General features: G+C 42.2%; 1 protein-coding gene across 2 annotated transcripts in view; it reads right to left on the bottom strand.

The window, feature by feature from the left end:
* Positions 1-22,828, bottom strand: part of Ncapd3 (non-SMC condensin II complex subunit D3) — a 63,475-nt gene extending 40,647 nt beyond the window's left edge. The window contains exons 1-15 of one of the 2 annotated variants that reach the window (XM_031345381.1): positions 22,733-22,828; positions 22,178-22,385; positions 19,744-19,898; positions 15,333-15,495; positions 12,115-12,299; positions 11,592-11,765; positions 11,220-11,281; positions 10,818-10,905; positions 8,351-8,484; positions 6,221-6,293; positions 4,891-5,016; positions 4,508-4,760; positions 4,161-4,217; positions 3,870-3,941; positions 565-638 (exon numbers count right to left, since the gene is read on the bottom strand). In XM_031345381.1, the coding sequence (XP_031201241.1) occupies positions 565-638; positions 3,870-3,941; positions 4,161-4,217; positions 4,508-4,760; positions 4,891-5,016; positions 6,221-6,293; positions 8,351-8,484; positions 10,818-10,905; positions 11,220-11,281; positions 11,592-11,765; positions 12,115-12,299; positions 15,333-15,495; positions 19,744-19,898; positions 22,178-22,238 (1,677 nt within the window). In that variant the 5' untranslated portion in view covers positions 22,239-22,385; positions 22,733-22,828. Of the gene's footprint in view, positions 1-564; positions 639-3,869; positions 3,942-4,160; positions 4,218-4,507; positions 4,761-4,890; positions 5,017-6,220; positions 6,294-8,350; positions 8,485-10,817; positions 10,906-11,219; positions 11,282-11,591; positions 11,766-12,114; positions 12,300-15,332; positions 15,496-19,743; positions 19,899-22,177; positions 22,386-22,732 lie in introns of those variants that run through there. The other variant, XM_031345382.1, reaches the window with a different exon arrangement.
* Between the last annotated feature and the right edge of the window lie 40 nt (positions 22,829-22,868).

Raw genomic sequence — 22,868 nt, 5'->3', positions numbered from 1 at the left:
GAATAGACTCTATAGGGAAAACTGAACATTACAACCAACTTCACGAACCTACCGAAATTAGAGGTGGTTTGTTTTTTATACGATTGCTCTGGGTGAGCTAGAACTCACTATGTGGATCAGGCTGACCTCAAATTCAAACTTGCTTCAATCTGAATGCTTGTTTCTGCCTCCAGAGGGCTAGGATCATGAGCATGTACCACTACACCCCACAAAAAATTGTACAAGTAAAAATCCAAGAAGTAAATCTGAAAGCTTAAAAATCAGCAAGTTTGGGCTAGAGAGATGGCTCAGTCGTTAAGAGTACTGACTGTTCTTCCAGACATCCTGAGTTCAAATCCCAGCAACCACATGGTGGCTCACAACAATCTGTAACAAGACCTGATTCCCTCTTCTGGTGTCTGAAGACAGTTACAGCATACTTACATATAGTAAATAAAATAAATATTAAAAAAAAAAAATCAGCAAGTTCTTTTAGTTCTACAGCTATAAATGGCAGCTCCAAGGTCAAGTATGAAAAGCAGGTTAGGTAATGAGTGTGGCATTTTCAAGTTTTCATGGTCCCACCTGGAGTGCAGACTTCCTGACGTTGATCTTCTCATCCTTGGTTCTTTTTCTCAGCATTGTCATGAAGCATCTCTCTGTGGATCAACACCAAAGAGTCACCATCTTGAGAAAGACCAGGTACAACCTAACAATGTCACAACATTGAGAAGGCAGGATTGCCTAAGAGACTCACTAATTACTCTTAAGTCCTAAGATAGGAGGGGATGGAAAAGTCTTGAAAACAGATAGGACTTATCAGGACCCAGAGGCCTTTTAAAGATTTGATGAGGTAATATGTGACTCCTTTCAATTTTCTCCTTAAAAAGGCTCTGGGATTACTAAGCACCTAAAAGAGTTGTTCTCTATAGATTATGTCTTAATATAAATGGAACTTAAACTGAGAGTTGTAGGAACATTTAATAATTTGTTAAATAAGAGGGGCTGAGAAGATGGCTCTGTGGGTGCAGAGGCTTGCCATGCAAGCCTGAACGTCTTGCTTAGAGTCCCTAAAACCCATGTAAAGAAGGGTAAAAAGTTGTCTTCTGACCTCCATATGTGCACTGTGGCATGGCCTATCTACTCCATCACACAGACAATAACTTTTTTTTTTTTTTTTTTGGTTTTTCGAGACAAGGTTTTCTCTGTATAGCCCTGGCTGTCCTGGAACTCACTCTGTAGACCAGGCTGGCCTTGAACTCAGAAATCCACCTGCCTTTGCCTCCCAAGTGCTGGGATTAAAGGTGTGCGCCACCATTGCCTGGACAACAACAACATTTTAAAAATCAATTAAATAAAAAGAAGAATACACTATAAATAACATGTTTTTAAAAACAGCTATCCTTTCTAAAAGACAACAGTAGGGCGGCGCTGTGGCACATTTTGTTATGCTGATGCCTGGCTTGGCGGATGGCTGCTGAATGGTCATCTAGTCTAACTACACGTTAATGGACCTCTGGGAAATGTCAATTTACTTGTGAGAAGATCAAGGTAAGCGGAGTAGGTGACACCCTGATAATAATATGAACATGGTTTTTGCATCAAAGACCCTTGAAAAGGGTCTTAGCAACCCCTCAGATGTTCTCAAACCAAAGATGGAAACTGTTTACATAAAATGGAGAAAATTCAGGGAAGCCCAGGTAATATTTTGAAAATAGTCCCCCCCAATGAACAAACGTTAACAAGCTTTAACTAGACTTACCAAAAAAATATTAAAATTGTTTAAACCAGATATGCAGCATTATGAGATTACTATCAGTTTACAGAGCACAGAGGGATATAAGAGTGATTTTTTGCCAACAAATTTTTAATGAAATGAGTAAGTGCTCAGAAGACTGACAATCAAAGGTGACTTAATAAAAGGAAGAAAATGACTACAGCTATAAACATAAAGAACTTCACACCAAGTCAGGTGGTGGTGGCGCACGCCTTTAATCCCAGCACTTGGGAGGCAGAGGCAGGTTGGATTTCTGAGTTTAAGGCCAGTCTCGTCTACAGAGTGAGTTCCAGGACAGCCAGGGCTATACAGAGAAACCCTGTCTAGAAAAAAATAAAACAAACAAACATCAAACCACTTCATACCATATGCACAAAACCCAAAGACAAATGATGACACAGAAATGAATGGAAATCCTTCACCACCTCAAACAAAAGATCGAAGGGTAATCTTTTTCCCCCTCGGCCTTCCTGAGTTGTTAATTGGCTCCAACTCTTACAAACAAGCAACAGCTTGATAAGAAAATCAGGTTTTAGTAGGCAGTGTGGTGCAGATCGTAGGAGAGAAATCTCCATACAAAAGAGGTGGCTTAGACTTACATGGTATCTGCAACAGAAAACTGTAAAAATGAGGATGTGGGCATGCAACTTAGGCTTCCAAGGGCAGGAAGAGAAAGTGTAGCTGCCTAATAGACTGAGATTTTGTTTGGAGACCCTGTCATTGATCCTTATGATAGTCATATTATTTTATTCACTCTGCACATTCCTTCTTTTCTTTAAAAATGTACTTACGAACTTCACTTTCTACTTTTCCCCTACTACATTTCCACATTTTGAATATTCTAGATTTTTCTTTTGCTTTTCATTTCCCATTTTCCTCTCCCAAATTTTCCCCTTTCCTTTTCATTCGTCTTTTAAAACGTTCCAGTTTGGGGCTGAAGACATGGCTCAAGGTTTAGGAGCAGGGGCTGCTCATAACTGTCACTAACTGCAGTCCCCGGGGATCTGATGCCCTCTCCTGGCCTCTAAGGACACTGTGCACATGTAGTACACAGGCACGCATGAAGGCAAAACATCAATGCACACAATATGATACAATAATGAAGAATTTTAAAAATGAAACTTTCCTGTTTAGGGAGCCGGTGAGATAGCTTAGCAGGCAGACACCTGCTAAGCTTGACAACCTAAGTTCAATGCTTGGAAAGAGAGAAATGAGTCCTTCAAGTTGTCCTTTTACCTTCATTATGTACCTATAGCATGCATGACTGCTGACAGAAAGACACACACACACAAAACCAATAAAAGACAAAACAAAACAAACAAACCCCTTTGTGTTTCAGAATACTCCTATTCTACCATGCCCGTTCTTAGCATTAGGGGTATGGAAGGTGGTACTTGGTTTTTACTTAACTCCGGGAGCAAAATGGCATCTTTGACCACAAGAGACTCTGTCTCAAAAATATAAACAAAACCACCCATGCTTGCAAGGACACAGGGGGAAACGCAATCCTGGCACACTGCCAATAGAACTGACTTTCTTGACGGCACAGTAGTGTCTTTAAACCCAGCATCATTAGATAGATAAAGACAGGTGAATCTCTGAGTTTGAGACCAGTCAGGAATTCATAGTAAGACCCTGTCTTAAATATATACATACTAACAAACAGTTCTTAGTAAAATAAAAACAGAACTGTCCTATGACTCAGCTATAACACATGAATGTGAGCTTTTAACTGAAAGAAATGCAGCTTAGTTTATAACTGATACACCTATATTTTCATGTCTGTTGTGGCATCACTCACAACACTGGAGTCACACATAGACCTCAGTGTCTACAATGGATAGAGAGACTGTGGTGCACACACAGGTGAAGTCCTAATCAACCACACAGAAGGACAAAAAAGATGCCACCTGCTGAGAGATGCACTGATCCAGAGATCATGTCAAGCACAATCTCTCAGACCTGGAAAGAAACTACCACAGATATACCCTTACAGGGGAAATCTAAACTAGAAGAAATTTACATACGTTTACAATATCTATGCTATGAAAGTAGAACAGGCAATATTTGGGAAGAGGCAGCAAGAGGGAGAGGGAAAGACAAGTGTGGGTACCTCTGAGCTGAGTCTGGTCACCATTGTCATGGGTACTGCTTTGCACTGAGCGGCAATTTTGAGTGGTTAACACTGTTAAAGAGAAAGTTGAAGGTCAAAGTTTGTTATACACTCAATGACATGAGCACTGCATGTTACTCAAGTGATCAAGCAGCGAAAACAAAGCCCAGCTTCTCCAAGGAAGAAAGGAACAACATCAGGACAGGTGGGCAGGGGAGGCGGAGTCCTTCTAAACAGCAGCACATTGTTTTTTCAGAGCCAATTCAGTGTTTGAGAAATACTGATGATTACCTGTTGAGTGTTTCAGTGAGGTGCCAGAGTGACTTTCTATTCCTGTAACTAAATTATCTGAAAGTAAGCAGACACATAAGAGAGAAGTACCATAAATCACATGGAAACATATACAGGAGCCACAAGGGCAGACATGTTCAAAACAATGTTCTTTTCTTTCAGAAAGGGAGTTTCCAGTGGATCAGGTTTCCCTCCTTTAGAAAGGGATCTGAATGGGAGACGTGTTCAAATTTAGAATACATGCTCAGCTGTGTGAGGTTCTGGGATGAATAGTGGGTACTGACCCATGGCCTCATATATTCTAGGCAAGCAAACACTGAGTTATGCCTCTAGCCTCTCCCACTCACTGTTAGTGAAGATTTCCAATATACTCTCAGATGTGTTGCTAGTAGACAACTCCAGACAATGTGCAAAACTGGACAGTGCCTTGCTGCGGACAGTAGGTGCCTTGTCTAAGCAACGACCAAATATAACTTCTTGCACGAAGAATTTATGCTTTAGAAACCTGTGATGCTCCAATAATACAGTGTCATCCACCTCTCTTTCAGGCAGCTCTAAGAGAGCTAAAGCAACATCAAGAGTGAAAACCCGGTGTGGAATCTGGGAAGGCAGAATCAGAGCAATCCATCACGAGGAGTAAGAATCAAAACAAGAGCTTCTGCATTCACAGGGGCCTGCCATCAGATGTTCAGAGCCAGGACCCGAGCTTTTATTCCCATACATCTCCTACCTTGGAACTTCGCGAATATTTGTAAAGCCAGGCAATGAATGCAGCATACTCCCCAGAGGGAAGTTTATTAAGCAGCTGGACCAGGGACTGGGCTGCATAGGTCCGATACTCTGCTTTGTCTACCACCTGGAACAAATAAAAGAAAGCTGGCTGGCCATCCACTTGCAGAATGACTGAAGCTGATGATGGAGCTGGAAATTAGTAGGTGTAATTAGCTCAGTGACCTTTACACACTGGATAAATGACAAGCTTTATGTTTCTTATCCCGCTGAAACCTACACTATAAGCCTCTCTGCAGAAAAACATAAAGCTTCAGACTACACACGTCTCCAGGAGATAGGGTTCAAATGATGAGTCATTTCCTTAGACAGCTGCACGAAAGATAATGGAAGCTGCAGAGATGGCTCAGCATTTAAGAGTTATTACTGATCTTGCAGAGGATCTCAGCACCCACATTGTGATTCGTAACTGTCTCTAAACTCAGTTCTAGGGGATCCAGTAGCCTCTTCTGGTCTCCATGGGCACCAGGCACACATGAGTACATATATACATGTAAGCAAAACTCACACACAGAAAAAACCTTTGCGAATTGAACATGATTAGATGACTGATAGTAGTTTGTCTTTTAGGTGGTAAATATTGTATAGTCTTTTAAATGTTCTTATCCTTTATACAGAAACATACTGAAATATTAGGAATAAAAAAGTACGATGGGCTGGGAAGTAGTGGCACATGCCTTTAATCCCAGCACTTGGGAGGTAGAGGCAGGCAGATTTCTGAGTTTGAGGCCAGCCTGGTCAGAAACCCCGTCTCAAAAAAAAAAAAAAAAAAAAAAAAAAAAAAAAAAAAAACCCAAAAAAAAAAAAAAGAAAGAAAGAATACAATGGAATTTGCTTCTGAAGAAAATAACTAGTGTGCATGTGCATTCAGGATACACAAAGCAAATAAAACTGATGAATGATGGGAAGGTGCTGGTTCACTTACTACACTGACCTCCAAGCTCATGTGCATGTCTATTACTTTTCAAAATCAATAGCTTATATTTTGAAAGAACACTTTGTTATTAGCTGGGTATGGTGGTGCCTGCCTTTCATCTCTGCACTCAGAAGGCCAAGAGTAAGCAGATCACCACTCAAGCCTACCTTCAGGTGTACAGCAAAACCTTGTGCAGCAAAACCTTGCCTGAGAACACCCACGAAAACCAGCCAACCAACCAACCAACCAACCAACCAACCAACCAACCAACCAACCAAAACTCTGCCTGTTTAAGAGAGCATCCTTTCATGATGATACTAACTGGTTCTTAAGAACAAACACATTAAACAAATACCTTGGCACAGATATGCTGCAGTAAAGTACCAAGGATTGGGAACACACTTGCTTGTAGTTCATCCACAAGTGAGCTGTTTCAAAGGAAAACACAAATCCAGTTACAATGTATCTGTGACAACTACACAGCAGGAACTTCTTAAGTCTATGCTCAGAACCCAATCTTGTATATTTTAGAAATCTCAAACATTAAAAACAACCTACTCAATTGGTGTCAACAAGGTGGCTCAACAAGGAAAGGCATTTTGGCTCACAAGTCTGGCAACCAGTTGGATTGCCAGAACCCATTCAAATACTTAGAGGTTTTAAGACAGAACTGACTCCAGGAAGTTGTTTTCTGACCTCCATCTGTGCTTGTGGTGCAGGCCTGCGTGAACACATGCCAGCACACACCCACGCACATGCACACACACAGGCACAATGCAATAATAGCAACTAAAAATTGTAAAAACAAACTACCTTTTAGAGTTGTTTCAGTGAAATAAAGACACATCGCAACCGGTTAGAAAAAGATGCTTCCTATGCAGGTCCAGAGTCATCACTGAGAAGTTGAGTCATTAGGGAAGGACGGAAATTCAATCTTTTAACAACAATGAATTTCATAGTAAGATGTAAGTAAGTAAGATTTTAGGATAACTACATCAGTAGGATATAGTGCCACCTTGTGTCAGTTCAGTGAGGTGCTACTAGTTTAATGGATTCTCCTTTTAGAAGAATTTACTGTTTGATTTGCACCATTATATAAACATTCAACTGGTAATATGACAAACTCAACTTATTTGTTTTTGTTTTATCTGAAACAAATGCTCTCTATGTAGCCCAGGCTGTCCTGAAACTAAAAGTGTAGACCAGACTGGCCTTGATCTCACAGAGATCAGTCTGCCTCTGCCTCCCTCGTACTGAGATTAAAGGCACGTGCCATGAAGTTGTATGGAAAAAAAATACATTTCTACTTAACACTAAATATCTATATTCCTAGATATTTAATGTTTTAAAAATTCTTATCCATGAAGCTAGTCAGTGGGATGGCTCATCCTTAAAAGGCACCTGCCAATTAAGCTTGGTGACCTAAATTCAATTACTAGGACCATGCTGGGAAGGGGAAGAATCAATTCTCCCAAGCTATACTTTGATCTCTTTATGTTTGCTAAGCACACACACACACACACACACACACACACACAGAAAGAGGAAGAGGAGGAGGAAGGAGAGGAGAAAGAGGAAGAACAGGAAGAAGAAGGAAGAGGAAGAAGAGAAGGAGGAACAGAAGGAGGAAGAGGAAGAGGAGGAGGCAGAAGGAGGAAGAGGAAGAGGAGGAGGAGGAAGAAAAGGAAGAGGTGGTGTTGGTCTAGACCAGGCTGGTCTACATAGTGAATTCTAGTTCAACCTTGGTAACAGTGAGAGACTGTCTCAAACCAAACGAATATTATGGAGAGACACTTGCTCTGAAAAGATATTACAGGTCAGTGCCAGCACCTCCATCCACTCCTCAGGAAAGAAGCCTGCAGGTATGCACACACCAACTCGCACACATTCGCTTTACACTGAATGCCAAGTAGTCAGTGGTGGAGCAATGAAAACAGAAGACACAGCAAACGTACCTTTCCCAGTAAAGCTAAGAGGGGACTTTTAAGTGGAGCTAAACATCAGTCATTATACGAAATTAAAGTACCTTCCTCACTTACACCCTTCAGCAAGTCCTTCCTGATATAGAAGATGGAAGAGAAAAGTGAGAACAAAAAAAAAAAAAAAAAAAAAACCATGTGCAAGGAACAGAAAGGTAAATAGAGAAAAAAGTGGAGGAGGCGGTGGGCCTCCTGTTCTGGAGAAGGGATGCTTGAGCAGACACTGACAGAAGTGGGCAGCATGCCAGAGTCAGGCTTCAAGTTCTTGAGTCTCTGGGTCAAGAACTACAGATTCACTGTGTCTTTAACAATGCCCCAACACGGAAGCTGTCAAATTGACTCAGGCAGAGGAAACAGATAGGTGACAAAGCTCTTAATGTTGACCCACAAAAACACTACTGGGTCTGGCATTCCAAAGCCACAAGAGTCAGGCTTTGGTTAGTGCAAGGCCCAGACTTTCAAGGGAGAATGATCTATAAGAAAAATCCAAGGTGTATGTACTTTACCTGACAAACTGGACTGCCTGGTTTCTACAATTGATGACTTGTGAAGTTATGGCTAGGGGGGCACAACGGGATCCTTCTCCTACTTCTAACATCAGTATCACATTTAGCATTTGATGGAAAATAGAACCAATAACCTAGAAGAGAAAAGGATATTTGATTTGAACTGTGACAGAGAATCTAGTGGTCTCAAAGATTTTGCAGCTAATCACTAGGGATGTGTTTCTTGGGCAACAACCTGGTATTCAGTAAGTACATGCTATACTTTATGCATTAAGCTATTTGCATTAATAAGTTACAACAGGTAACTTTAAGAATACCATCTTGTTTCCCTAATGTCTTCATATCATGACACAGAATATAGTGTATGTGGCAAACTATAATTCTTTAATAGTAAATTCTAATATTATCATATTTTAAAAGGGAACACACTTGTATTTTATGAAACATCCAATATATTATCCCATAGAGTGTATTAACCTGACAAGTGAAAATTCCAGTAAGTACTGAAAACCATGAGGTAGGTATTAAACACTTTCATGTATGTAACCTGACTGAAGCATTCTGAAGCATCTGAACAGTTCTTTGAGGCACGCAAGAAAGGAAACATTTCCATTGTATAGGTAGCAAAAAAAAATTTGAAAGTTGTCCAAAATCGTATAATTAATGTTTTCCTAAATCCAAGTCTGTCTAACATAAAGCAAAATATCCTCGCAATTAAAAATCCTTAGAGACACAGTATACCTACAAGGGTGACCTTTCTCATTGACTGTATCTTAGAAGGACATGGAAACACACCTGTGAATTCCATTAAATTCATAGTTTAAACATGTAGAAATGATAGATATAATCAATTATAAACTACTGCACATTGCTGGGCATGCTAGTGCATGCTTTTAATTCCAGCACTTGGGAAGCAGAGGCAGATAGACCTCTGTGAATTCAAGGCCAGCCTGGTCTGTATAGAGAATCTCAGGCCAGCCAGGATGACAGAGCGAGATCCTGTTTATTTGTTTTTTAACTTTCTGAAGCAAGAGGCATCACATTCTATAGTCAGCATTTGGTTTAATTTGGTGGCAATTTTAGGGTGAAACTTTCTGTTCTCCTTGTCCAGATAGGAAGCTTTCCCAAGATCAAGTAACTCACAACAGGCTACACTGCTAGTAGGAAGTGGAATGGGAATTTGAAAACAGATGTGCAGAGCCCCAACATGCTTTTAACTACATAGTGCTGCAGCACACTAACTATATCATACTCATCGAAAGCCACAGGAACTTGATCATGTTTCCCCCAGAATATCCTGCTTTTATTATATCAAAGTTTAGTGAGGTTCCCTTACTACAACTACAATGTTTACTGAGAAAGTAACATAAGGTAACTCAGAGGGCAAGATGCAGGCTATCAACAGTAGCCACAAATGGCACTCTAAGAATTCTGTAGACTATCAACAGGAATAAGACAGATGCTAACATGTTCTTAAGCACATAGGAATTATCAAAGAAACTTAAAATTCTTTTGTCTGTTTTGCTCTGAGACAGGGTCTCACTGTACAGTTCTTGTTGGCTGGAATTGTAGCCTGGTCCATAGGCTGGTCTCAAACCCGGCCCTTGTTTAATGAGTGCTGGGACTAAAGGCATGTACTACCACACCAGCCCTGACTGCTTTCTTTAGGACAATTTGGTCAGTTTCTACATAAAAGTGCTTAGTCTGTTTCTCCCAGTTCATTAATACCAAACTTTGTTTCCTCTAAGAAACTTAGAAATAATTTGTTGGGGTCGCCAATTAACTACTGGGTAATGAAGACTAGATAGCAAGCAAAAACAGTTGACATTTTATTATAGAAAGAGCACCAAGTTCTGAAGTGATATAGTAAATCAAAATGCAATCACAGCCAGCTGCCCCTGAGCCACAGAGTATATGTGTCAAGACACCTCCAGTGGATGTCTGAAGATGTGGCCAGTGCAATCCTGTATCAGTTTTCCTATACAGACATAACTATAATACAACCTACATAAAAGCTGGGCAAGTGTGCAGTCTGCCTGTAATCCTACGGACAAGCTACTAGCACAACTAACCATAACAGAGATTCACAACAATGAGATGATCAAGAACAAGCATTAGAAGACAGAATAATTATAATAATATGGTGCCATGCCAGGCAGTGGTGGCGCACGCCTTTAATCCCAGCACTTGGGAGGCAGAGGCAGGCGGATTTCTGAGTTCGAGGCCAGCCTGGTCTACAGAGTGAGTTCCAGGACAGCCAGGGCTACACAGAGAAACCCTGTCTCAAAAAATAAAAAAAAATATGGTGTCATAAAAGATGTGTTCTCTCTCTGAAAGTACTACAGGTGCTCACTTCTCTTGCCACACTTCAGCCAACCAAAGACAAATGAGTCGTTAAATGTCTTTGCATTATTTGGTTTGACCACTTTCAATTCAAGTAGGGTATCAGAATGTATGTCTCCCCCACCTTATTTCCTTCTCCATGTAGTGGGGAGCACAGCAAATACAATCCATAGTAGGCCAGCTCTGATATGTGTTTTACTTCATTGAGGTTCCTAAAGAAAAGAGGAAAACCTTGGCTAACAGATTTGATTTTCCTAGGAATAGTGCATAGCCTGTAAGCCTCCCTCTCCCTTGCACCCCTTTCCCCCCTTCCTTCATGCCTTCCTTCCTTCCTTGGATACAGCATCCCTGTGTGAGACCTCAAACTACTTACTCAACCTTCCAAGCAGCTACAGTACATGGGTGCCCCACCAGCATTTTCTATAAGCCAAATTTAAATGAATAAATCCTGCTTACATACTAATTAGAATAAAATAGCATTTCAGTTCTGACAAACATTAGTCATGTTGCAAGATGAAGGGCTCACCTGGCTTGTGAAATAAGAAACTTATGAGGAATTGGCTCAAAATTAGTTAATGCGACAAATACCTGGAAGACAAATACCAAGAAAGCCGTAAGTGATTTCTCCATTTAGTAAATACTAGAGTTCACAGCGGTTCTCCACCCTCCTAACGCTGCGACCCTTTAATGCAGCTCTTTATGTTGTAACCCCCAACCATAAAATTATCTTCATCACCACTTCATAACTGTAAGGTTGCTAATGTTAAGTATTATAATGAAAATATTTTCGGAGATAAAAGGTTTGCAAAAGGGGTTTGACCCACAGTTTGAGAACCACTGATCTAGAACTTCATCCTCTGAAGTTACTTACCCCCAAGTCCTGGGAATTCTCACATACCTCTATACAAGTTTGAATAGACTGTGGCTTTTCTTTAAGAGAAAACTTGGGCAGAAGCCTTAAAAAGTTCTTTAGAAGATTAAATATGGCATCTCGGATTTGAGAAAGGTCCCAGCCAGAAAAGTAAACCTCCTCTTCTTCCTCGTCTTCTTCCTCTCTGGAAAGTTCATCCACCTGCACCATGGAAAATGTGCCAGTGACTGTGCTGCCATCTCATGCTGCCCCGCGCTTCCCATCTGCCCACATGGAGTAAATGCCAGTCCAGCTTTACTCACCAGAGGATCACACTCTGCCCAGGTACCTAAGTTAGTCTAGGTCTCGACGGCCAGAGTGGTCTGGTCTGCTTGACTACTGCAGTCCTCTTTACTTCTCTATTTGTGTAGTTTTTGGGTTTTTTTGACAGTTTATATCCCTGGCTGTCTTAAAAGCAAGCAGACCTCAAACTCAGATACCTACCTGCATCTGGCTCCCAAGTGCTAGTCACCAGGCCCAGCCTGGACATGTCTACTTACCCACTTCTTACCTGATAATCCTCTCTTCTAGGTGGCTTTCCTCTTTTTCTGCCCCTCCTATAATTATCCTTAGAACTCTTGGAGTGGTCCTTTTTTCTTTTCTGAGTCAAGTGAGATTCTTGAGGCCAGCTCTTCTTCAGAATCTGAATACACTTGTCAAACATCACTGGGTGGAATACTTGATTGACTACGCTGCCTAGTCACAAGGAATAGATAATATGCAGGTTAGCTTGCTGTTGTTGCTTTGTTAAGACAGGGGCTTCCTAACTTATGTAAATTTCCCCTCTTATTCTTTGGAGTGCTGGGAGTATGGGCATGCACCTCTACCAGCTTAAGCAAGCTAGGTTTAATTGTGTTAAATATGTATACTAGTCTGGGGAGATGACTTAGTGTATAAAATATTTACTGTGCAAGCGTGAGGACCAGAGTTCAGATCCTTAGAATCTACACAAAAGCTGGGCAGGCAAAGTAGCCTGCCTGTATTTCCAGCACTCAGGCAGACTCAGGATCCCTAGGACAAGCTGTTACGTGAGCTGACTAAAATTGATGAATGACTGTGAGCTCTGGGGTCAGAGACATCTTCCCTCAAGAGTGGGGAGCAAACATGAAGTCATCTGAGGTTAACCTAAGGCTTTACACACACGTACACACATTCGTCACAAACACACAAACACACATACACACAGATTACACACATACCAAAAGTAGGCATTAAGAGGATGGAAAGTTTAAGAAGTAAAAGATGGCTTCTCCATCCGACTTTAAGGAGCAGGGAGCCTTCTGTGAAGATGTACCACTTTCAAATTCAGCCCTAGAACAGAGCAACACTGCCAATGGAGCAGGAATAAATTACACGATTCTGAGACCTGGTAATGACAGATAAACTCATTTTACACTTGTTTCCCACTGAACACAACTGTAAAATCTGACAAAGATATCTAATACAATGAATATAAAACACTAGAGAAAAGGGGGGTGGAGCCAGGGTACAGATAAAACTCGAAATTGCCCTAATTATGTGCCTGTAGGTAATTTCTGGATCTCAGCAGAGAAAAGGTAAATGCAAGGAGATGATAGCTTTGCCAAGTAGAGGAATCAGAGTCAGAAAGGCAGGTCAGCTGGGATACATGGAGTGGACTTCTGAAGAGGCAGCTTTGTAACACAAAAGTGACAGGATTCTGCAGGCTGGCCATCACTGTGCACATGTGGGGTCAAAGTCCAGCATGAATAACTCTCTCAGAATACTAGAAGAGAAATAATTTTCAGACTCTACACAGGGCTGACACATTTGAGCTCTACACAGAGAACAGGGCCCTTTTAAACATTCAAAGCATTGAGTACAGGGGAAACATACCCTAACAACAGGAGTCACAGTAATAATAATATAGTACTGGCACAAATTCAGGCATGTACATCAGTAGAACAGAACTGAGGACCCAAACATGGGTACACACAGCTTCAGCCATTTAATATTTGACAAAGATGCCAAAAACATAAGTTGGAAAAAAGAAAGCATTTTCAACAAAGGCTGCTGGGAATATTATTTGCCCACACATAGAAGGATGAAGTTAGACATGTATTTATAACCTCACACAAAAACTAACTCCAAATGAGTCAAAGGCCTAACCCTGAAACACAGGGACTATTAGAAGAAAACACAGGCAGTGCGGGCATGCTATAGATATAGAAAGGGACTTTCTGAATAGGACTATATTTGCCCAATAAATAAGGCCAACAACTGACAAGCAGAACTTCAAAACCTAAAAAAAGTCTGCACAGCTGGAGAAGCAGTCAACTTGGTGATGGGGAAGCACAAAGAATTCAGGGATCTCTGCCTGCTATGTATGTGGCAGAGGATGGATATCTAGAATATATAAAAGGCTTCAAAACACAAAGAATCAAGAGCAAACAAACAATTCAAAAAATGGGCCAGGGATCAAAAAAGAGAATTCTTACCCCCCTACCAAAAAAAACAAAACAAAACAAAACAAAACAAAACAAAACAAAAAAAAAACAGCTAAGAAATATTTCAGAAAAATGTTCATGGTCCCTAGCAATTAGAGACATATACATCAAAAACAATTCTGAGATTTTATCTGACCACAGCCAGAATGGGAAAGGTAACCAACAACAGAAAACAAAAACCAACCTAGGCTTGGTGGCGCCAGGGCTACAGTTAGAAACCTGTCTCAAAGAAACAAACAAAAACAAAAACAAAACAAAAATGCCAGAGGGTATGTAGGTAAAAGGGAACCCTCATTCACCTTTCATGGAACTGCAAACTGGTAGAGCCACTTTGGAAATCAGTGTGAAGAATTCTTAAAACGCTAAAAAGTACATTCATGTATGCCCTAGGCAGCTATGCCACTCCCTGGCATATGCCTAAAGGACTGGATATCCTATCCCACAGTTATCAGCTCAGCCATGTTCACTGCTGCTCTACTCACAATCACTAGGAAATGGAAACAACCTAAATGTCCTTCAAGGATGATGAAAACGTGGTACATCTACACTGTGGAAGACTACTTAGCTGTAAAGAAAAATGGAATCACGAAATTTGCAGATAAACTAGAGAAGATCATATTGAATGAGGTAACCCGAACCTCCTAAAACAAATGTTGCAGGTTCTCTCAGAGATGTGAACACATAGCCTGGAGTAACTGTAGAAGCCAAAAAATAAAGAGACCATTGTCAGGGTAGGGGAATGGGGAAGCTATAGAGAGGGAAATTGCAGACACAAGTGATCGGAGTGGGGGGAGGTGGGGGGGGGAGGGAAGAAGGAGAGGGCTCTAATTACAGAGGGGAAGAGGAGATACACACCCAAGAGGGAGGGTAAAACAGCAATACAGACATCTGAAACAGTAACAAGGAATCAGACTCCCAAATCTGAGGACACTAAACAGTCAAGTCCCTCATATAAAACTTTGATTACTAACTTCTGTTTCTCTTTGAAGATGGCCATTTGCATAAACTACATATCTCCTTGTGTACTTCAAATCCCGTCTAGACATCCAATACAATGTAAACGCTATGTAATAATTGCTCTGCTGTATGGCTTAGGACCTGAGAGAAAAGTCTATACATGTTCAGTACACATCCAATCGCCACAGGCTTAAGAACATACACATTAGCATCAATGTAACATTTTCAAGTATTCTTTCCATTCAGTAGGTTGCACACAGATGAGGAACCTATCAACATATCAACAGAGGGCCAGACATATACATACCTGGTATTTCTAGTAGCAAGAAATAGAGCCCAGCAGCATGAAGGCCGTATTCTCGATACTGAGCACTGGCACTTTTTTTATGGGCTTCCTGGACAAAGTGACAGAACAATGCCACCAGTGTGTTACTGGAAATGTTATTCTCAGTGAAGAAGGTCCAGATGCTCTAGAAGGAGAATGCAAATCAAGAGCCAGTGATTAGATAAGATGGGAAAAAAGCATATATGAGGACTTGGCATCTCAAAAGAGTAATAAGGAGTATAAATAAAACCCAGTGCCTGCTTAGCAGGTACAAACCTTGTGCTAGATCCACACACACACACACACACACTCATACACATACGCATGCAAACACATATGCACAGTTTAGTGCCTAATTATAAATATCTTTAATCTCCAAAGAGACAGAATCAAAAAGCTAAGTTGTTCCTGCCTGAATCTGAGCCACCACCACAGGCTTGTGTGTTGGATGTTTCTTCCCCAGATGCTGGTGCTATGAAGTTGTGGAAGCTTTAGGAGGTAGGGGATTGCTCGGCAGAAGGATGTCATTGTAGCTCAGCCATGGTTTGTAGCCATCCCTGCCATTTAGTCCATAATGATGAGAGATGTACTCTAGTTTGCTTGCTTGCTTCCTTCCTTTCTTTTTTTGGTTTTTTGAGACAGGGCTTCTCTGTGTAGCCCTGGCTGTCCTGGAACTCACTCTGTAGACCAGGCTGGCCTCCAACTCAGAAATCCGCCTGCCTCTGCCTCTGCCTCCCAAGGGCTGGGATTAAAGGCATGTGCCACCACTGCCTGGCTCTAATTTCCTTTCTGTTGCTGTATAAACATCATGCCCGAAAGCAACCTGGAGGGAGGGGTGAATTTATTATTTGGTTTATACTTCTGGGTCACAATCCATCACTGAAGGAAATCAGGGCTGGGACATGAGTAGAAACTGAAGCAGGAATCTTGAAGGAATGTTGCTTACTGGCTAGCTCTCTGCCCTCTGCTCAGCTAGCTTTCTTATACATCATAGGGCTATCCTACCTAGTTGTGGTACAACCATGGGGGAATGAGCCCTTCTACTTAATTTAGCAATTATGAAAATATCCCACAGACAAGCCTTGGTGACCCTGAGTCCACTATAGGTACCACCACCACAATAGACCTTGAGTATCTTTAAAAGTAACAAAGGCTAACAAAATTCAGGAACTCAGACAAGTGTGATGTTTCCTCCTTCCTTCAAAAATTAGGTCAAGAAGAGTAAAAGAAGGGCATGTAGTACACACCTTTAATCCCAGCACTTTCGAGGCAGAGGCAGGTAGATCTCTGAGTTGGAAGCCAGCCTGGTCTACAGAGTGAGTCCTAGGACAGCCAGAGCTAAATAGTAAAAAGGATAGGCTGCAGAGTAGCCACAGTGAACAACATAAACTACTGACTGGTGACAATCCTGATGAAATGGGGCATGGTGACACATGTCTATAGTCTTAGTCATTGGAAGGCTGAAGCAATAAGGACAAGAGTTTGAGGTTGGCCTGGGCTGCACAGCAGGACACTGCTGGAGAATCCTTTTGTATTCTCCTTTCCTTGAAGGTCAGTCATACTCTTACTCCAAATGCAGTGGGCACCCCTCCTCTCACTGTACTAACTAGTCACCACAACTCCCCTGTGTCACCTCAGAGGCTGTGATCCCTTGGCTTTTGTCTAGACTGCAGGGCCAGTACTCCCATCCTTGACTACCCCACTGTGGCCTCATTCAGTGACTCTCCACTCTTACTGGGTCCTCTTCTTGCCCTAGCTAGTAACACCTTTGTCTCAGGGCCTACTCTCACCTTGATCCACAACATTTTGCCCTTACCTTTTGGCCTTGACCTGCACTTCTAACTCCCATTCATACCCTTCAGGGATCTTCAAATACAATCCCACCTCGGGTAACACCCTCTTCCTAGTTTTGTTGTTCTAAGGTTCTGCTGGCAGTACTGGGTACTGAACCTGTGGCCTCATGCATGATGGGTGAGTACTGTGCCACTGAGCTAAGGTTCCAGTCCTTAACTTTCTCTCCTAATGTGGCAAATTATGCCATGTCTTAGATACATGGCCATAATTTCTTAATTCTAAAACCTCTATTAATTCTATCTAAACAGATTTCATGGTTTTGGCCTTCTTCTCCAGTTTCCATAACTAAAATAGCAGACAGTACCATTAGCACTCATTACATACTATTCCAGCAGCCTCCCAAGGGATCTCCTGGAACAGTTGTCCCCCCTGTAGTCTGCCTATGGGGAAGAACATTTGTTCTAAAGCAGATCTATTCACAGTGTGAGTTAACATATGTGTGCCACTTAAAACAGAACCTCAGGCATAACCATACTTTAGTAAATGTACCAAACTCCACAAGTGAAGCCCATTTATGCTAGCCAGTTTCATGTTACCTTGATACAAGCTAGAGTCACTCGAAAAGAGGGGACCTCGACTGAGAAAATGTCCCCTCCAGACTGGCCTGTAGGCAAGCCTGTGGGGCATGATCTGGGCTGATGATTGATGTTGACGGGCCCAGCTCCCTGTGGGTCCTGTCACTCCTAGGCTGCTAGTCCTTCTGCTCTATATAAGGCAGCCTGTCCAGCCCACGGAGCAAGCCGGAAAGCGGCACTCCTCTATGGCATCTGTTCCAGATTCCTGCCCTGCTCCTCCGCAGTGATAGGCTGTTATCAACACACAGGATGAAACAGAGCCTTCCCTCCCAAATTGCTTTTGGTCATGGTGCTTTATCACAGCAAGAGACCTAATTAGGACAGTAGTTAACATCACCCGTAGTCTGTTCTCAGTCTAACTTACTGCCCTATGTCTCCCATGGTTTAAAAAGTCTGAATGCCAATCATAACAGTCATAATTCTCAACAGTCCTTACATATTCCTACTGTGTCTCAACCCCAAACCTAGTTTCTACAGTATTCAGTGAAACACATATTACTCTAAAAGGATGTTTAATTCGATGACTTACTCTTGATTAGTTCTGTTTGGCTATAATTGCAACTCAGTGATCCTCCTGCCTCTGCCTCCCAAACATTGGGATTAGAGGTGTGTACTATCGAATTTAGCCTGAATGAAGACTTTATTCTTTTTCTTAGTCTTTTGGGTTTTGCTTTTTCTCCCTAATAGTAACTTTGTTAAATTGCAATTATTTATTTGCTTATTGTGTGTTTGTGTGAGAACACTTGTGAATTTTTTTTTTTTTTTTTTTTTTTTTTTTTTTTTTTTGGTTTTTCGAGACAGGGTTTCTCTGTATAGCCCTGGCTGTCCTGGAACTCACTCTGTAGACCAGGCTGGCCTCGAACTCAGAAATCCGCCTACCTCTGCCTCCCAAGTACTGAGATTAAAGGCGTGCGCCACCACTGCCCGGCAACACTTGTGAATTTATCACAACACATATGTAGAAGTCAAAGGACAACGGCAGGAGTTGGTTGTTTCTACTGTATGGGTCCTGAGAATCAAACTCAGTTTATTAGGCATGGTAGCAAGCATCTTTACCTACCGAGCACTGAGCAGCCAGCCCTCTTGCTGGTCCCTTTGATTTTTTACAATCCCCTGCCTCCTCCCAAGTACTGTAATTACAGGTGTGTGCTACTATGACTGCTTCTTATTTATTTATTATTTATTTGGCGTTTCTTTGTTTTACTTTGTTTTGTTTGAGACAGGGTATCACTATGTAGCCCTGGCTGTCTTGGAACTCACTGTTAGACCAGGCTAACCTCAAAATCAGAGATCTGCCTGTCTCTGCCTCCTGAATGCAAGGACTAAAGACATGAGCCACATGTCTAGCTGACTTGCTTCTTTTTAACAAGAAGTTCATGATCTCAATGTTAATAAGCTCATGAAAGCTGGAGAGATGCCTCAGCAGACATAGGACTTGCTTCACAAATCATGTCGATCTCATGCTTTCTTTGGAGTCTCAGAATCCATGTGAAATAGCAGAGACAGGCAAGATCCCTGAAGGAATTCAAGCTATCGAGGGACCTAGTGGTTAGTACTCAAAGAAAAGACGTGGAAAGCATTTGAGAACCAAAATTAAATTGTCCTCCAACATGTCTAATACCCACAGCACACCAGATAGAACAGGGTATTAAGCCCTGTGTAACTACTTTTCAGTCTAATACAAGCTTCCTTAAAGCCAAGGCAGGCCTGAATTGTTATTTTACTTTCCAGAGCCTTTTCCCTTGGTTTGTCTGGCTTTCTTCCTTTTTTGCTTCACCCTTTAAACTGCTACTGTAAAAAAGTGGTCACATCTTGAAAACAAAAGGCAAAGCTACCAGGACTGTCCCATGAGCGAAGTAGTCTCTGCATTACTCTTACCTGAGAAAACGATTTCTAACTTAAACTATGATGACTCTGTAACATGGTAAAAATGGGTCACTTGACTTGTTCATTTATCTTTTTACCTCTAACGATCCACTTTCGTCAGTTGCAAAGGGAAAGAGGCTTCCATAGAGCTTGGTAAATGCATCTTTTCCAGTCTCTAGGATCTCTCCTACAATGCTGGGGTCCAAAGGCTCAATCTCTGTGAAGTCCAGGTCCCATACTGTGTTCACCCATTCTTAGGAGAAAATGAAGTAAAACGAGTAAATACTCTGGAGCAATTAAAAATAATCACTATTCACATTTTAACTACAGTCATAAAGGTGTCATAAAGATTAAGGAAACCATCTGTAACTCTAGTCTCATCTGTAACTCTAGCTCCAGCACCCTCCTCTAGCCTCTGAGGGCATAGACATACATGCAAACAAAACATTTATTCATGCAAAGTAAAAACAAATCTAAAAACATCAAAAAGAAACATTAGCTATTAGGTGTAATAGCTTCAGGGAATAGCTCTTGAAGGAACGTAGGATCAAGTTTTCTTGTAAATTCCACTCAGAAAAGACACATGCATCGCCAAGAGCTTTGGCCACTTCTTTGTGAAAGTCTCATAAACAAGTTAACAAACCCAAACAAAACATATGGGATTTTACTGGGCCCTTGGACAATAATCTCATGTCTAAACAGAAATATCACTTCCCCAAAACATTTACACTAAAAGAGCCAAAGCAGGCTCATACAGCAATACTCAGAGGCTCCCCAGCACACAACACTAATGAAAAGAATGTGAATCAAAGGGACAGCAGAACAGCCTTCCAGAGCACTCCTCATTAGGCTTCCCAGTCTTAAGATCAACTGTTTTCCTCATCTAATTTCCTCACCCCATCAAAAACTAGGACCAGATGCAAATGTGGATATCTCAATTTATCAGCCGAATGTATCTTCAAATTAATATTCCTTATAAGTTCACACCATTTAGGAGGATGTTTAAGAGAAAGTCAAATATGAGTATAAAGACAGAATGAGAGACGAGAGGCCTCCCCTTCACCTCATGGTTCTCAGCATCATATTACACTCTGAAATCTGTAGGTCTCTGTAGACCACAATCTGCCCATCACCTTTTGTCAATTGAAGTTTCAGTAGCCCATGTGGCTTTGCACAGTATTCCTTCCAAAGACATGCAAGTGATCTGAAAAAAGGCCCAATGAGGGAGGCTGGGAATGCGGTTCAGTCAGGTGTAAAGCCAGAAGCAGAACGGGACTCAACTCTCAGAAAACTGAAGACTCTGTGCCTCTCTCTGGACTTGCAGAAATGCTCACTATAGGCATCACAGGTGAAAAAGCATCTTTCTTCCTGTCTCTGCTCTGCCTGTGATAACTCGATACACTAGTAATACATTACTTAAAAGCCCTACAGCTGCACAAAGGAATGCTACAACACTACACTGCTACCTTATCTCCTGTATACCTTAGCACACCCCTCTTCCCCAGGACCACAGGCAGCTGGGAAAGGCAAAGGAGAGTGTCTGGAACATCTACTAGGGGTCTCCTGTGGACAATCACAACTGTTCTGATGTCAAGATGGTAAAGGTCATGTGATGCTTGGAGAAAGGACTCCCACACCTCCTCTTATATGGTAGGCCAATGGACTGGTCATCTATTTAGAAGACAAGCAGGAAAGGCCCAAAGAGCAGACACATGCAAATTTGTACCTTCAAAAGAGGCAATGCAGGGTGTACAGGAGACAGTGACAGCATCAGAAAGCAGTTAGGGATTATCCCGAAATTGCCTTCCATGACAATGAGGACTTGGGCCTGGAGCCTGGTTGTAAGGACAAGATGGGGCAGTAGGCATGAAAGGGAAAACCCTCCCTCAAGTTCGTGATTTAACTGGTTCAACTAGTTGGCTTTGGGAATCTTGATTTCATTCGGACATCTAATGAAGTCTTCAAGAGAACCATCTAGTTGAATTTATGATCCCAAGTTTTAAGAAAAAAAAATCAATCTGAACATTGAGATTGTCTGTTTAAAACCACGTAGGAAATAAATAGACTTAGGAAGTCCTGCAAGACTAGGTAGAACAAAGGTGACAGATGGAGAAAACAGATGCACTAGCACTATTAAAGGCCAACTATTAGCCTTTCAGGTTGCTGTGGTAGTTATGATTATTATGATGATGATGACACTCCCAAACTGGCTGGAACTCATCTGTATAGCCCAGGATGGTCTTGAACTCATGGCCATCCTCCAGCCTCGACCTCCTGCATGCTACAACAGTTTAGTTCTCTTTTTACCAATATACTCGTCTGGACTCAGATACCACCGTACGTTTGGCTGGCCATCCCCCTACCCCCAACCTCCCGGGCGGATTGCCACAATCCTGGGGCTCACGGTCAACGCTGAGACCAGGGCTTCCCCTTCCTCCACCCCTACCCGCACCGGGCCGCAAAGCTTAGATACGTTAGGCGGAGCAAAGCCCCCAAGCCCCCAAGCCAGAACTCGCGTCTTCGTTTCCTCACCGAGGCTGAGATCCAGCGGACACCAAGGCTGCAGGTCTCTTCCAAGATCCAGCAGCGCCATCCTGACCGTGGACGTACCAGCTCGCAGCCGCTCCCGCGCGCGCCCAGAGACGTTTCGGCGAACCAGTCACAACGCTCGGAATTTACAATTGACCAATCACCGCGCGGAGCCGCGTTCGTAACGAAAGCCAATGGTCTGGGGCGTCCACTGCGTGAGTACAAATGGGCGGGGCAAAGACAGGAAGCTAAACAAGCCTGCTGGAGATTTTTTCCTTGGCATTCTAGTTAATGTTGGGGTCAGGACATCACTAGTGTTTTTCTTACGGTCTTATCTTTCTTACACGACAGGGAACCTAGAGGCCAGTGGAGACAGCATACTTCCTGTAACAGCAGTCACCTTTGCCCGTGCCGGTGACACTCACTGAGCGTGCATGTGAAAGGTACATCATCCCGTCAGACAGCACGCATACGTCCGTATTCGAATGTGAACAGTAGCCTGGCGTTTATCAGGCTAAGAAGCAAGAAAAATGCAACCAAAATATTACAAGGACGCACCTGCAGTGCTAGGACTTTACGGAACATCTGGGCCCGGGTTCTACTGGAAAGAGGCCAGAGCCGCCATGTTAACTATGAGAGACAAGGCGCCCTTTGGCACTGCACATGCGCAGACGAGCGCACCCCTTGACGGCCT

Source organism: Mastomys coucha, unplaced genomic scaffold (assembly GCF_008632895.1).
Source record: "Mastomys coucha isolate ucsf_1 unplaced genomic scaffold, UCSF_Mcou_1 pScaffold23, whole genome shotgun sequence".
Lineage (NCBI taxonomy): Eukaryota > Metazoa > Chordata > Mammalia > Rodentia > Muridae > Mastomys > Mastomys coucha.
Note: the sequence above shows the minus strand (reverse complement) of the source record. Positions and strands in the feature narration are given on the sequence as shown.